The 12486-nt window shown below is 55.0% G+C and overlaps 2 protein-coding genes across 3 annotated transcripts in view; both read right to left on the bottom strand.

Annotated features, from left to right (window-relative positions):
• CORO2A (coronin 2A) overlaps positions 1 to 3554 on the bottom strand; it is a 65175-nt gene extending 61621 nt beyond the window's left edge. The window contains exon 1 of the mRNA XM_068552425.1: positions 3461 to 3554. The gene's annotated coding sequence lies outside the window, so the exon portion shown is untranslated. The remainder of the gene's footprint in view (positions 1 to 3460) is intronic.
• A 4872-nt stretch (positions 3555 to 8426) lies between these two features.
• Positions 8427 to 12486, bottom strand: part of TBC1D2 (TBC1 domain family member 2) — a 47572-nt gene continuing 43512 nt past the window's right edge. For both annotated transcript variants that reach the window (XM_068551916.1, XM_068551918.1), the window contains 3 exons: positions 10509 to 10694; positions 9618 to 9739; positions 8427 to 8983 (listed from right to left, as the gene is read on the bottom strand). In XM_068551916.1, coding sequence (XP_068408017.1) covers positions 8776 to 8983; positions 9618 to 9739; positions 10509 to 10694 — 516 coding nt within the window. In that variant the 3' untranslated portion in view covers positions 8427 to 8775. The remainder of the gene's footprint in view (positions 8984 to 9617; positions 9740 to 10508; positions 10695 to 12486) is intronic.

Below are 12486 nucleotides of genomic sequence, written 5' to 3'. Positions count from 1 at the left end.
ATATTATGACATAGTATGAGTGTGTTTCATGTTTGGTAATTGCAATCATTGTTGCTTTTGTTGTGGTCATCCATGTACAATGCTTGGTGTCAGTCTATTTATCTCTTGTAAAAATAAAATACAGTGTGTGTGTGTGAAAAAAAAAACCAAAAAAAACAAAAAACAGCCAGATATTGGCCATTTCACATATAACCTAATACGTTTCGCATGGCAGCCTGCAGGCCCTTGGGAGGTACCTCAAGGCCTAATACACAGTCGGTGCCCAGTAAATGTTTGTTCACCAACTCCTGGCCCTTCATAATAGGTGTGATTGCTAAACACCTCCAATCTGTTCTGAAGAAGGCAAGGCACGGTCTATAGACGTAACATAATAAATGGAAGATCTTGCTGAATTATTTTCTGATCCTCCTGAAAAATCTCTGTTCCCCGATATTTGGTAAAGAGGATAAAAACAAATATACAGTAGGTTCTAAAATAATCCAGGTTCTGGAACTTCCCTGGCGGTCCAGTGGTTGAGACTCCATGATTCCAGTGCAGGGGACAAGGGTTCGATCCTTGGTCGAGGAACTAAGATCCTCCATGCCAAGGGGCACGGCCAAAAAAAAAAAAAAAAAAATCCAGGTTCTGGTCATTTGGAGATAACAAAGGTCTAAGGCTGAGGGAAGCCCCTTCCCCTAGCTAGCTGCTTGCCTCTAAGGGGATTCATTTAATGATGGGGGAGGGAGGCTGCAACAATCTTTGGTTATCCCTGTGTTCACTGCTCCTTCTAATAAAGGCTTCCTCCACAGAGATTTGCTAAGTCTAGAATGTGGGTTGTCAGAGTTCAAAGAAATTCAGCAATCACTGAATCTACCCCATTTCACATATAGGGGAAGTGAGGTACAGAAAGGGGCAGGGATTGACCTAAGGTCACACAGTGGGGTAGAGGAAGAGCTCATCCTGGAATCTAGGCTGACAGGAGTCTCATGGCTTTTCCTCCAGACCACACTGCTCCTGTGCTGGCCAGACTCTGGACATGGAAGCTTTAGTATCACTATTATTAAAGCTGTACTTTTTAAATGAAATGTTTATTAAGCCTCAGATAAAACACCAAGAGCTTCTTCACCATAAAATAACTTCTGGTAAATAACAGCACTACACTTGTCTCTATAATTACTTCCTTAGCGTAAAGTCCTCAAATTAGAATTCTAGGGGCAAAGGGAAGTTAGGATCATTTTCGTGGACTTTTGTAACAAACTGTCAGGTTGCTCTGCAAAATTAAATGCTACCGGAGAATCCCTATAGCTTTGCCAGCATAGATGTTTATCCTTTTATATTTATTTCTGCTAATTTTATAGGAATAAATACAGATTGCTTTCATTTACTATGTGGTATGTGTTTCCAAACACACACACACACACACACACACACACACACACACACACACACTCTGGTCCTGGAATCAAGATCGCTGGGCTTGGTTGCTCATCTGCTGTGTGACCTTTGACAAGTCACATCCCCTCCAGGGATAAGGGATACCTATCTGTCAAATGAGGGGGTTGAATGAGATGATTTCTTAAGATCCCTTTCAGTTTAGATATTCCATAATTCCATGGTGCATTTTAAAATTATTTGCATAGAATGACTTTTTAATAACCAGAATCTGTTATACCTCTAAATCAAGGCCCAAATAGCTTGGACTAGTAGAGCAGGAAAACAGAGCCCAGATTATATGCAGGTAGAGATGACAGGAGACATAGGTAGCACTTAAGCCTGTGCGTTGGAGCTATGCTCAAGTGACAGCACATATACTTAGTCTGCTTTTACGACGGGATAATAACACTCGTTTGTGGTCTAGCTTCAAGTTCTGTGCAGCTCCACCATGGCCAGAAGGTAAGGTCATAGTCACTCTACTTCGGCCCTAGAGTCCCAGACTTGCAGTCAAAGGCAGCTCACCCCCAGCAAGTGCTCATCCAGCCTCTGCTCACATACCTCTGAGGACACAGTGCTCACTACCTGCCCTGGCAGCACCTCCCTTCTTTTGGCTGTAAGAAAGTTCCCAGGTGAGGGGCAGGTCACGAGGGGGGACAAGAGAGACCAGAAGGCCCAGACTTGATTCTCAGAAACTATCCCCTCAATCAGGGCAGGCAACAGAAGACAGGGAAGAACATGCATGGGCTGGAAGGCCTGGAGAGGGGCTCCTCTGGCTCCTTCTCTCACTCCAGACCTCTAAGGTAGCTGCTAACCCAAGGGTACAGGGGACACATTCCAGTCCTGATGACAGTGGGTTCTGAATAAGCCCCAGGCTGACTACTGCCTGCTCTCGGGCAGACACCTCAGCTCCCTCGTCTTGCCTTTGCTCCCTAAGGCTCTGACAGGAGAAACAATGCTGGATCTGGGGCTGTTTAGCCCTGAGGTGAACTGATTTAAGGGACCAGATGATTGCCTCGGGGTGGGGGATGGAGGGGTCAGATGTTGTCTGTGTGCTCAGAGCAGGACTAGCAGATTCTAGCTCTGTTTACAGCTAGTGAGATTCCCATAACAAGGGGTGTGCAATGGGACAGCAAGACCTTCCAAAGGGGATCTGACCAAGGGGCTGGGCCAGATGCCAGAAGTCTTCTTCACCCAGAGAGCTTGGAGCCACAGTCCCTCAGACATCTGCTCTGTCCCAGACCGAACCCCACTCAGACATGGCTCTCTTGGCACTGTAGCCTCTCTGGGGTCCGTGTGTGGACAAGTCATCCCTAATACACCAGGCTGGGACGTAGAGCTGGGCGTCAGCACTGGTGGGGAAGGGATGGGGAAGGGTATGTTCCACACCATTCCCTAAATACAGGTGTCTGCATGGGTCTGGTCTAGGCAAGTCTGTGGCCGAGGGCCCCACCACCTCTAACCCAGGGCTCCCCCAGCCCCAGACCGGGAGGCAGACTTGGCAGGCAGACTCTGACCCGCCCCACCCTGCATGCCCAGGCCGGCTCGATAGGGATTTGGGGGTGTCCCCCCGCCTTCCTGTTTCCTGTACAGGGAAGCTGAGGCCCAGCAGGTTACTCAGCCAGGAGAGGGAAGAGGTCCCGACACAGGTCCCGCGAGGCACCCAGGCCACTAATGGGGGGACTGTCGGGACCGACTCGCCACAGCCAGCATGAGAGGCCCTCACTGCGGCTGGGCTGTGCAGACAGTACCCATCCGGGCCCCTCGCCGTCGGGAGGCTGGAGCTTGAGGCGGCCCCTCCCAAGAGCCCAGCGAGGAAGGGGCCACCACTGGGCCCGCTGTCCCGATGGGGAAACTGAGGCCTGGAGAGGAGCAGTGCTTTGTGCAAGGTCACGCAGAGGGGCTGGAAGCCAGGTCCCCCGAGCCCCGCCGGGTCCCCTGCGGTGCGCCGAGCCCCAGCATCCCTCCGCGGGCGCTGCAGCCCGGAGGCGCAGCGCGCACACTTCGCACAGACAGGGAGGGTATGGCCGGTGGCCCGGGGCCGCCCTACCTTGATGACTGCCGCGCAGGTGGCCGCGGCCGCGGCGTCCGGCTCCGGCTCCGTGCTTCTCGCCGCCCGCCGAGTCCCGGCTCCCAGCGCCGCCTCCTCCCTCCCTAAGCACGGCAGGCGGGGCCGGTGGGCGGGGCAAGGGCCCGGCACAAGCCCCGCCCCCGCTCCCCGCGAGTCCGCGGGGCCACCACTGCTTCCTCACGCCCTTCGCCGCGCTCCGCGCCCCCCGGGGCTGGCCTCGGGGCGCGCACACGCGCACAGAACGGGCGCGCACCCCGGCGCGTACTCGCCACAGTGACTGGGGCGGCCTGCCCCGCGCGACCAAACAGAAGCTGGGGACAGTCACACTATCCTGCCTTCACGTCCCGCCGCTCCCTCGCTGAGTGGCTTGGAACAAGGGACTCGACCTCCCGGAGCCTCAAGTTTCTCCCTTGGTGAAATGGAAACAGTAACCGTGTCTGCCTCAGAGAGCTGTTTGAAAATTAGATGAGACGATCTAATTTACCCCGCACGGCAAAGTGCGCGCGCAGAGCCCGCCACGGGAGTAGCGCTCGGTGAACCTGGGCTGGTAGAGTAATTCCTGAGGCTTCCCAGTCCGCCGGGAGGAAGAGGGCAGGGAGGGCCGCTGAATATCGGGAGGACGCCCTTCTTTCTCTCGGTAGCCAGGAGGGGGCGCTGCTGCCCAGTCTCGCCGGCTTTGGGGTCCAGCATGCTAGGCAATGGGGCTGAGATGGGGAGGTCCAGCCGTTTAGTAATACCACCACCTAACACTTAATGAACAATGAACCCGGCACAGTTCTAGGCACCTTAATTGAATCAGCGTACTTTACCGTCACACAAGCCTATGAGGTTATCTATTACCTATCTTACACATAAGGAAGCTGAGGCGCAGAAGGGTTAAGTATCTCACTTAAGATCACACAGGTAGTAATTCACCCCTAGGCAGCGTGGCTCCCAAACCCAAGCTTATAAACACTCTACCACACCACCTCTCTTGTGAAGAGCTCTCTGTTCAGTGGTGTATCTCTAGGGCCTAGAACAGCGCGTGCGTGGCTCAGTGTTAATTCGCCTGAATGTCTTAATTCACCTAGTGCTTGGACAAGTAACTCTGGGGCATTCCCCACGCCCTTGCACTCTCACACGTCTATGCCTTTGTTCACACCGTCCTTTCTGCCAGGAATTCTTTTACCTCCTCATCTCCTGTCTTTTTTTTTTTTTTTTTTTTTTTTTAATTTATTTTTGGCTGCATCGGGTATTAGTTGCGGTATGTGGCATCTTCGTTGAGGCATGCTGGATCTCTCATTGCGGGCGGGCTCTTCGTTGTGGCGCATGGGTTTTCTCTCTCTAGTTGTGGCGCGCAGTCTCCAGGGCGCATGTGCTCTGGGGCTCTGGGGCTCTGTAGTTGTGGCGCGCGGGTTCCAGAGCACGTGGGCTCTGTAGTTTGCAGCACGAGGGCTCTAGTTAAGGCACACCAGCTCAGTAGTTGTAGTGCGCATGCTTAGTTGCCCCGTGGCACGTGGGATCTTAGTTCCCTGAGCAGGGATCGAACCCGCATGCCCTGCATTGTAAGGCAGGTCCTTTACCACTGGACCACCAGGGAAGTCCCTCCTACTGTCTTTTAAACAGACTCATCCTTCTTTCCAGGGTCGGTACCAATGTACCTCCCCAGCAAGTCGTCCCAGATCCCTGTGGATGTGCCCTCCCAGCCTTGTATCTGCATCTTACCACTCTGTGCCATGACGGTAGGTGGCTGGGGCTGTGTTTGGGGAAAGGCTGGTTTGACAGGGACCTTTCTGGGGGCCATGGACATATGGACCAGTGGGCTAGAGGGGAGGCCATTAGAGGCCTCTGCAATAGACACAACCTGGGACTCTTCCTAGAGATGCTGTGTGTATATGTGTGTTCTTTATTCTCCTGTCCCTTCCATCCCCCTAACCCTGGTCCATTTGATGAAGGCTACCCACTGACCATCTGAATTGCACACATGGGGAAACTGAGGCCAGAGCGGGGATGACCTATCCAGGGGTCCCTAGCTAGGAAACACACAATAGGTCTGGTTCCAAAGTTGGGCCCATCTGCTAGCACCTTCTATTGGGCCTTATTGCTGATTGAGATGGGCCAGAAAACCACCTTCCTGTGTCAGCACGGCCTTTGTTTAATCTGCCGTGTGTGGGTAAATTTCTTGTGGGTGACCAGAACATGTGTGTGTGTCTGTGTGTGTGTGAGAGAGAGAGGGTGGCAAGTTCTCTACCTGCCCAACATGGAGCTTTCTGTACAATATGGTCCTGTGCCCATGGCAGATTGAGCAGAGAAAGAATGAGGGGACAGCAGCACCTGGGAGGTGAGGTTCTGAACATGGGGGAGAGGACTTCTGTAAAAGTGAATGTGCATCTCCCAATTTAGGGTGGGGGTCTTCCATAGGGCCCTCCCTCCTGTTTTGAGGAGCCCCTTTATTCTTGGGGATATTTCCCCAGGAAGTTTCCCTGGGTAATTCCTCTCCCCTAGAGAATGGAGCATGGGCCTGAGCTCGCTGGGGGCCTAGTTGGGAGAGGGATGCTTTGAGCTAGAGGGCCCACCACCTGGGGTAGGGAGGTGGAGCTGTGAGGGATCAGATCCTCCAGCCTGGGAAAGCAGCAGCCCCTGGGGATGGGGGTGACAGCTGTGGTACAGGGCCAGGAACCTGACACCAGGGGTGGGCCCCAAACGCCTTTCAGGAAGAGCTGAGGGAGGGTGGGCAGGCTCCCTAGGAGCAGCTGCACCCCAGACATTCTTGGGGCTCGGCAACCCCCCCACCAGTTCCTGCTACAGCCTCCCTGTCAGGTAGATGTTTCTTCCTCTCATTTTCCTTTGCCTGGAGCTATCCCCATAGGACCTACACCACTCAGGAGGCCATAGGCTAGACTTGTCCTTTCCCCTGGGGGAGGTGTTCTAGGATCCAGAGAAGGCGCCGTGAGCTTGGAGGAGCCCTCCCTGGTTTTGCAGTTAGCAGCCTCTAAGGCTTGAACATGGCTTAACCACTCAGTGGCTGTGTGACTCTGGGCAAGTTAGTTAACCTCTCTGAGCCTTGTCTCCTGATCTGTAAACTGAGCTTGGCCTGGAGTGAGCAGGTGTTGTAGGACAGGCAGTTCACATTCTTGCTCTGGCTCCAGCTCCCGGCTACAGGGCTGGAGGCCCCCTAGTCAGTCCTGATTGCCTGTGGTCCCCAACCCTGTTGGTGTAGCACAATACCCACGCCCTACAAGAGGCTGAGTGTGGGACCCAGTGCTCAGGTGATTCTGTGGTGCAGCCAAGTAGGAACCAGAGGTGACCCAGTGCTGGGTCAGCTGCAGAGTAACACCCCTCTCAGTGAGAGAGGAGGAGGGGGGGTAGATACCCAGCTTTGGGCAGAGCTTCTCCTCTGCCTGGGTGTGTGAATGGGAAAGATGGAGGAGGGGGAAGACAAGTGGAGGAGGGAAGAGATGAGGGAAGGAGGAGAGGGGAGAGGTTGGGGGTGGGCAGAGGAAGGGGAGAGAAGCGGGGTGGCAGGCGGGAGGGGAGAGGAGGGTGCCCTCTATCCAGCAGCCCCAGTCTGAGCTGGGATTGCTTGCTGTATTTTTGCTGAGGAGGGAATTTGATTTTTAAGGCTAGAGTCAGAGGGACCAGCTGGACCTAGTCTCTCCTGGAGCCTTGGGCCTTTTCTAGACCTCAAGGCCCTCCTGGTGACATTTTCTTCATGGAAAGGGTACTCACTGCCCAAGGCTGTACTTGACTCTGTGCCAGGCACCAGGCTCAGCACCAGCGTCATCTCCTTTCATCCTCCTGGAGTTCCAGGAGGCCGGACCCCTTGTGTCCTTGGTGATGGCCCTGAGGGTTACAGCCTGTTGGGGGTGTAGCCAGGATGACCCCCAGGCTGCCCTCAGACCACCATCATGCTTCACAGTTACTGTTTGGTGGTGAAAGGACCTCAGCAGATGAAAAAAGTTTAGCACAAATGAGAAAGGCCATCAAACCCTCGTGTAGGGTGTTCACAGGAAACTGGGCTGCCCAGCAGCCCTCGTAAATGTGGGAGGAAAGGAACCCTGAGGGTCCCCACCCCAGGGCTGTGGGGGAGTGGTGGGAAGGAACCAGGTGTCTGGTGCGCCAACCCCTCCCTGAAGTTCACACCAGTGGGTGACAGAAGGGCCTGTCCCTGGTCCCCAGCAATGGGTGTGGCCTCCCAAGCCCTGATAGGAGCCTCAGATCAGAGCAGGAGGTTTCCCTGTGAGAATCCCCACCCTATCCCTTCATATCACAGATTGCTGAGCTCAAGGCTATCCCGGCACAGGCACAGGCTTTGCTGAGAAATGAGCTGCTGAAATCACTTGTGCAGCCTCAACCCCCCGCCTTGGGGGGAACGGGGGAAGCCTGTCTGCTGAGGAAGGGCCTGGAAGAGCCCAGAAGAACCGGAGCTGAGTTCTGCACAAGCCAGCCCTGACTTGGCAACAGGCTGCAGGCTCTGTCCGTCTCACCGCCTGTTCCTCTCCCTCCCAACCACCCAGTTTTCAAAGAGGTGACTTTTCTTGCCCCAGACTCTGAATCTGGTGGTGGGAGATCAGAAGTTGGGCACCTAACCCTGGGCTTTCAGCCCCTACACCAAGTTCCTCCTGGTAGTGGACAGGGGTTTCCCTGGGAACACCCTCCCCACCCCCCGTCCCCCCGATGGGCTGTGAGGAGAAAGGTGAGGGCAAGTGCAAGGCTCAGGATACAGGCCTTGGAAGGTGGGAGTCAGGACTGGAACAAAGGCCCAACCAGGACTGGAGAAGCGCTGTTGCCCGGAAAGACGGAAGCCCTAACTGCACACGGCCCCAGCTTCTCCAGGAACCAGGACCGGCCCTGCAGAGATGCCAAGAGAAACAGCAGCCAGGGGCGTCCCAGGCTGGGAAGGCCCTAGTGGTGGGACACTCTGGAGCCCTCGGCCCGCCCAGGAACAACTGGTTACTGAGAATCGTTTAGGTTCCAAAGCTTGTGAACTATTTCCAATATTTACACTGTCATACACAGATAAAACTTAGAGAATGTTCAAGGTTACCCTATAAAGACAGCACTCTTGCTCGCTTCTGCAGAGGAAGTGAGAAGGGGTGTATCCTGGGTGTGTGCTCATGAGGAGATAACCCAACCAATGGCTTCAGGAGCCAATGTTCCAATGGGGAGACTGAGTCCCAGAGAGGGGAAGGGACTCGCCCAGGGTCACATGGTGATGGGGCTCAGCGGAGCCTCGACCACTGCTCCGTGGCTGTCCTCCTATGGGCCTGCCAGCAAAGGGCGAGAAAGGGCTTTGGGGAGGGCAGGTAGCCAAGTCAGGGCTCCGCCTCTCCCTCATCCTCGCTGGTGCAACCCTCGGGCACTGCAGGGCCCTGGGCTGCCCGGGTCTCCAAGTACTTGGCCTTGAGCTGCTCCAGCTCGTGCAGCTCAGCCTCCAGCCGCTCCCGGTGGGCCATCCGCAGCTGGCGTAGCTGTTTCTTAGGAAAGGGGTTCATGTCGTTGAAGGCGATGTTCATCAGCTTCCTGGGGGGAGAGCACAGTCACAGTCACCGGGTGTCCCAGGCACCCCTGCATTCATTCTGCTCATGCAGCTGAGGCCCCTTCCAGGGAGGAAACAGTAAATAAGAAGACAATTTCCACCCAAAGTGACAGGTACTGAGGCAAGAGGAAGCTTAGCACTGTGGGAGCTCTAACCCAGGAAGGAAAAGTTGGTCAGGGAAGGCTTCGTGGAGGAGGGGACAGTGAGCTGAGTTTTGAAGAATGAGTACAGGTAGGCCAGGCAAAGACGGTGGTGGTGGAAGTGGCCGGGAGGCATTCTAAGTAGAAGAACCTGCAAGGCCAGAAGCCCAGAGATGGAGGTTGTCCTAGGAACTCAAATAATTCTGTTTGGCAGGATCATAGGGCATGGGTGGTGGGGGCAGGAGAAGGTGGGCAAGAAATGAAACAGCATGGAGGCCCTGAATGCTGTGTTAAGGGGGCAGACAGACGCCGAGGCAGTGGAACGTCCCTGAAGATTTCTAAGATGCAACGGAGGATCAGAATCGCTAATGAACCTACCTTTGGAAACACCAGCCCCCTCTCTGCTCTGTGTCCCGGGGGGATGCGTGTGGGGTGGGCACGGTGGAGGGGCAGGGTGGGCCCAGGAGTGGGTTCTCACCGGCTGTCGCAAATGGTCTTGGTGAAGAAGCGCAGGTACTGGTAGATCTCCAGGCCATCCTGCAGCCTCAGGATCTCCTCCTCGTTGTACTTGAAGATGGCCAAGGCATAGCGGAACACCACCTGGGGGGTAAAGTGGGGGCTCGGGGGGGCACAGGGAGCCAGGGCAGGGAGTCCCCAGAACCCACACCCCCAGGCGCTGTGGAAGGCCCCGGATAGGCTGCAGAGGTTGAAGGCTTGGAGGAAACGTGCGGGGCAACGCCAAGGGGGTTGGACTGGAAACCCCACGGGGGGAGCACAGCTAGGAATCTGGGGATTGGGACTGTCCTGGGACCCTGGGCCAGGCATTGCCCTGTTGGACCTAATGGCGGGTAACACTGTCTTTACATGGGGCTCCAGTAGGAATCGAATGGAGAGACAGATCCGAGGGTGCTTGGTGGACTGTGAGGTCAACCACCATGGGGAAACTGGGCGGAGGTCGGGGAGGGCCTGCCCAGGCTCTCCTTGCAAGGTAAGGGGCAGAGCTGGGACCAGATCCAAGTGCCAGCCTCCCAATCTGGGGCTCAGTCCAAACAGGAGGAAGAGACGGCAGGTGACTGAGGGGCAACGGACAGAATAGCGATGTGCCTCCTGGTCATGCTTGTGCCTCCTCTCCAGGGAAAGGGAATCCCCCCAACTTTAGGACGCATCTTCAGAGGCAGAAGCACCACTTCCCCCCAGGGGTGCAAAGTACTTGAGTTTACAAAGCCACGCTCCCAGGAGAGGTCCTCCACGGCCCTGACAGGTGGGCTCTGTCCTCCCATCATCCGGGGGCAGAATCGAGACCCAGAGGATGCAGGGACTTGCCCAGGACCCTCCTGCTCACCACCCCCCCACCCCCGCAGTGCCCTACCTTGGTGCCCTCGTAGAGGAAGGCGTCCCAGACCTGGAGGAGGATGTTGCTGATGAGACTGTCTGCGAAGACTACGAGGAGCCAGTTGAAGGTGATGAAGGACAGGTCCACACGGCGCTGCCCCAGGTGGGCCATCAGTTTGGGCAGCTTCTCCGAGAGGAGGTCCTGCAGCACTCGCTGGTCCACCTGCAAGCCGAGAGAGGGCCTGTCAGCTGCTGCCCTGCGGAGGGGGCTGCCTCCCTCTGGTCCACCCCTGCACACCTGGCTGGTCCACACACGGCCCCGGGCTGCTCGCAGTGGGTCCTGCCCCACCTGGGGGCACAGAGCACCCGGAGGAGCTAGGGCCCAGCCTGGCCAGGAGACAGGTCACTCCACTGGCGAGCAGCCTTCCAGGTTGGAGCTTTGATGCAGAGGTCTCTGTGGACTGTAAGTTCTTGGCCAGTGGAGTTTTGGCTCCTTTGTCCCCCAGGCTTGTATCGGCTGACACCACGGCCGCTTCCTGACACCTGTTTTGGGCCTGATGCACAAGATGCTCAGGGCAAGGTCCTGGGGGCCGGTGTTGGGAGAGCCACACCTGACATCAGGGGGTGATGCTGCTGGGTGATAGCTGCTAATGACCTCTTAGTGTGGTCACATCATGCCTCTGTCCTTGTTTCACTGGACCCGGTTGATCACTCCCCGCACTGGCTCCTTCCCTGCCCCAGGACATGGTTGTTCTGTGGTTGCCTCCTACTTCTGTGACAAGACCATTTTAGGCTCCTCTTGCTCTTTCTTTCATGGAACTGCGGGTTTCTCAGCCCTCTCCCTCCATTTAAGTTTTCTTCCGGACTTAGCTCTTGCTGTGGCAAACACCCTCTCCCTTCCTTCCCTACCCTGAACTCCAGGTCTGCTGTGCAGGCCAAGAGTCCAGCTCAAAACCTAGGGTAACTCACTGAATCTAAGATGCCACTGAACCTACTGAAGGATGTACGGATGAACTGATATGATGTCTGAGATTTACTTCAAGGTCATCAAAGTAGGAGGAGTGGGTGTGAGTATAGGTGAAAACAGTACTGGCTACCCTGTGTAGATAATTATTGAAACTAGGTAATGGATACATGGAGGTTCATTACACTTTCTCTATTTTTTTGTACATTTGAAATTTTCTGTACTCAAAACAGAAACACCATAGTATATTGGTTATACAACACACCTCAATTCCAGAGATGTTAAAAAGTGAAAATAAAATATTTGTAAAGTGAAATATTTGTGTATTTCCCAGCCTGCCTTGCAACTAGAGGTGCCATGTGACGCAATTCTGACCAGTAAGATGTAAGCAGAAGTTGCTGGGTCAGGAAAGCTGTCTGAAAGGGAGCCGGTGCCTGTCTTTCACCCTCTGCTTCTTTCCGCCTAGACCATGGCCACAGTGCCAGAGATGGTGCAGCCATCTTGTGACCACGAGGTGATGAGCAGGAGGATGAAGGTCACATGGCAGAGCAGTTAGCTGGAAGGAGCCTTCAGCTTTCTCATTATCTGAGAAAAATAATCCCCCATTTAAGCCACTATTAGGTTGGGCCTCCCTGCCACACAGCAAAACACAGTCCTTACCTGATTCACCACCTATTTCCTGATGACTCCTAAGTCTTGGGATCTTCATCCCTGATCTCTCTCCTTACCCCTCCACCCAGGTGGGCATCCCAGGAGGAGGAAACAGTGTTGGGTGCTCGCAGTAGGAAAGGAGAACAGGATGGGTGGGCAGGTAATGGCTTGGTAGGCTTTGTGGGGGAGTGAGACGGTTCCCCCTGGGTAGCGTCTCTCCATAAAGCAGACACACTGATACAGCAAGAATGGGACGAGGGGCGAGGAGGGAGAGGCTGGAGGCTGGAGGTGGGAGGTCTGAAATGGTTTCGCATTTACACCTCTCAACAAGCCCAGGAAGTAGTGTTACTTCCATTCAAAAGCATCAGAGAAGTGATGCCACTTGCCAAGGCCACACGGC

The sequence above is a fragment of the Eschrichtius robustus genome, chromosome 10, assembly GCF_028021215.1.
Source record: "Eschrichtius robustus isolate mEscRob2 chromosome 10, mEscRob2.pri, whole genome shotgun sequence".
Taxonomy (NCBI): Eukaryota; Metazoa; Chordata; class Mammalia; order Artiodactyla; family Eschrichtiidae; genus Eschrichtius; species Eschrichtius robustus.
Note: the sequence above shows the minus strand (reverse complement) of the source record. Positions and strands in the feature narration are given on the sequence as shown.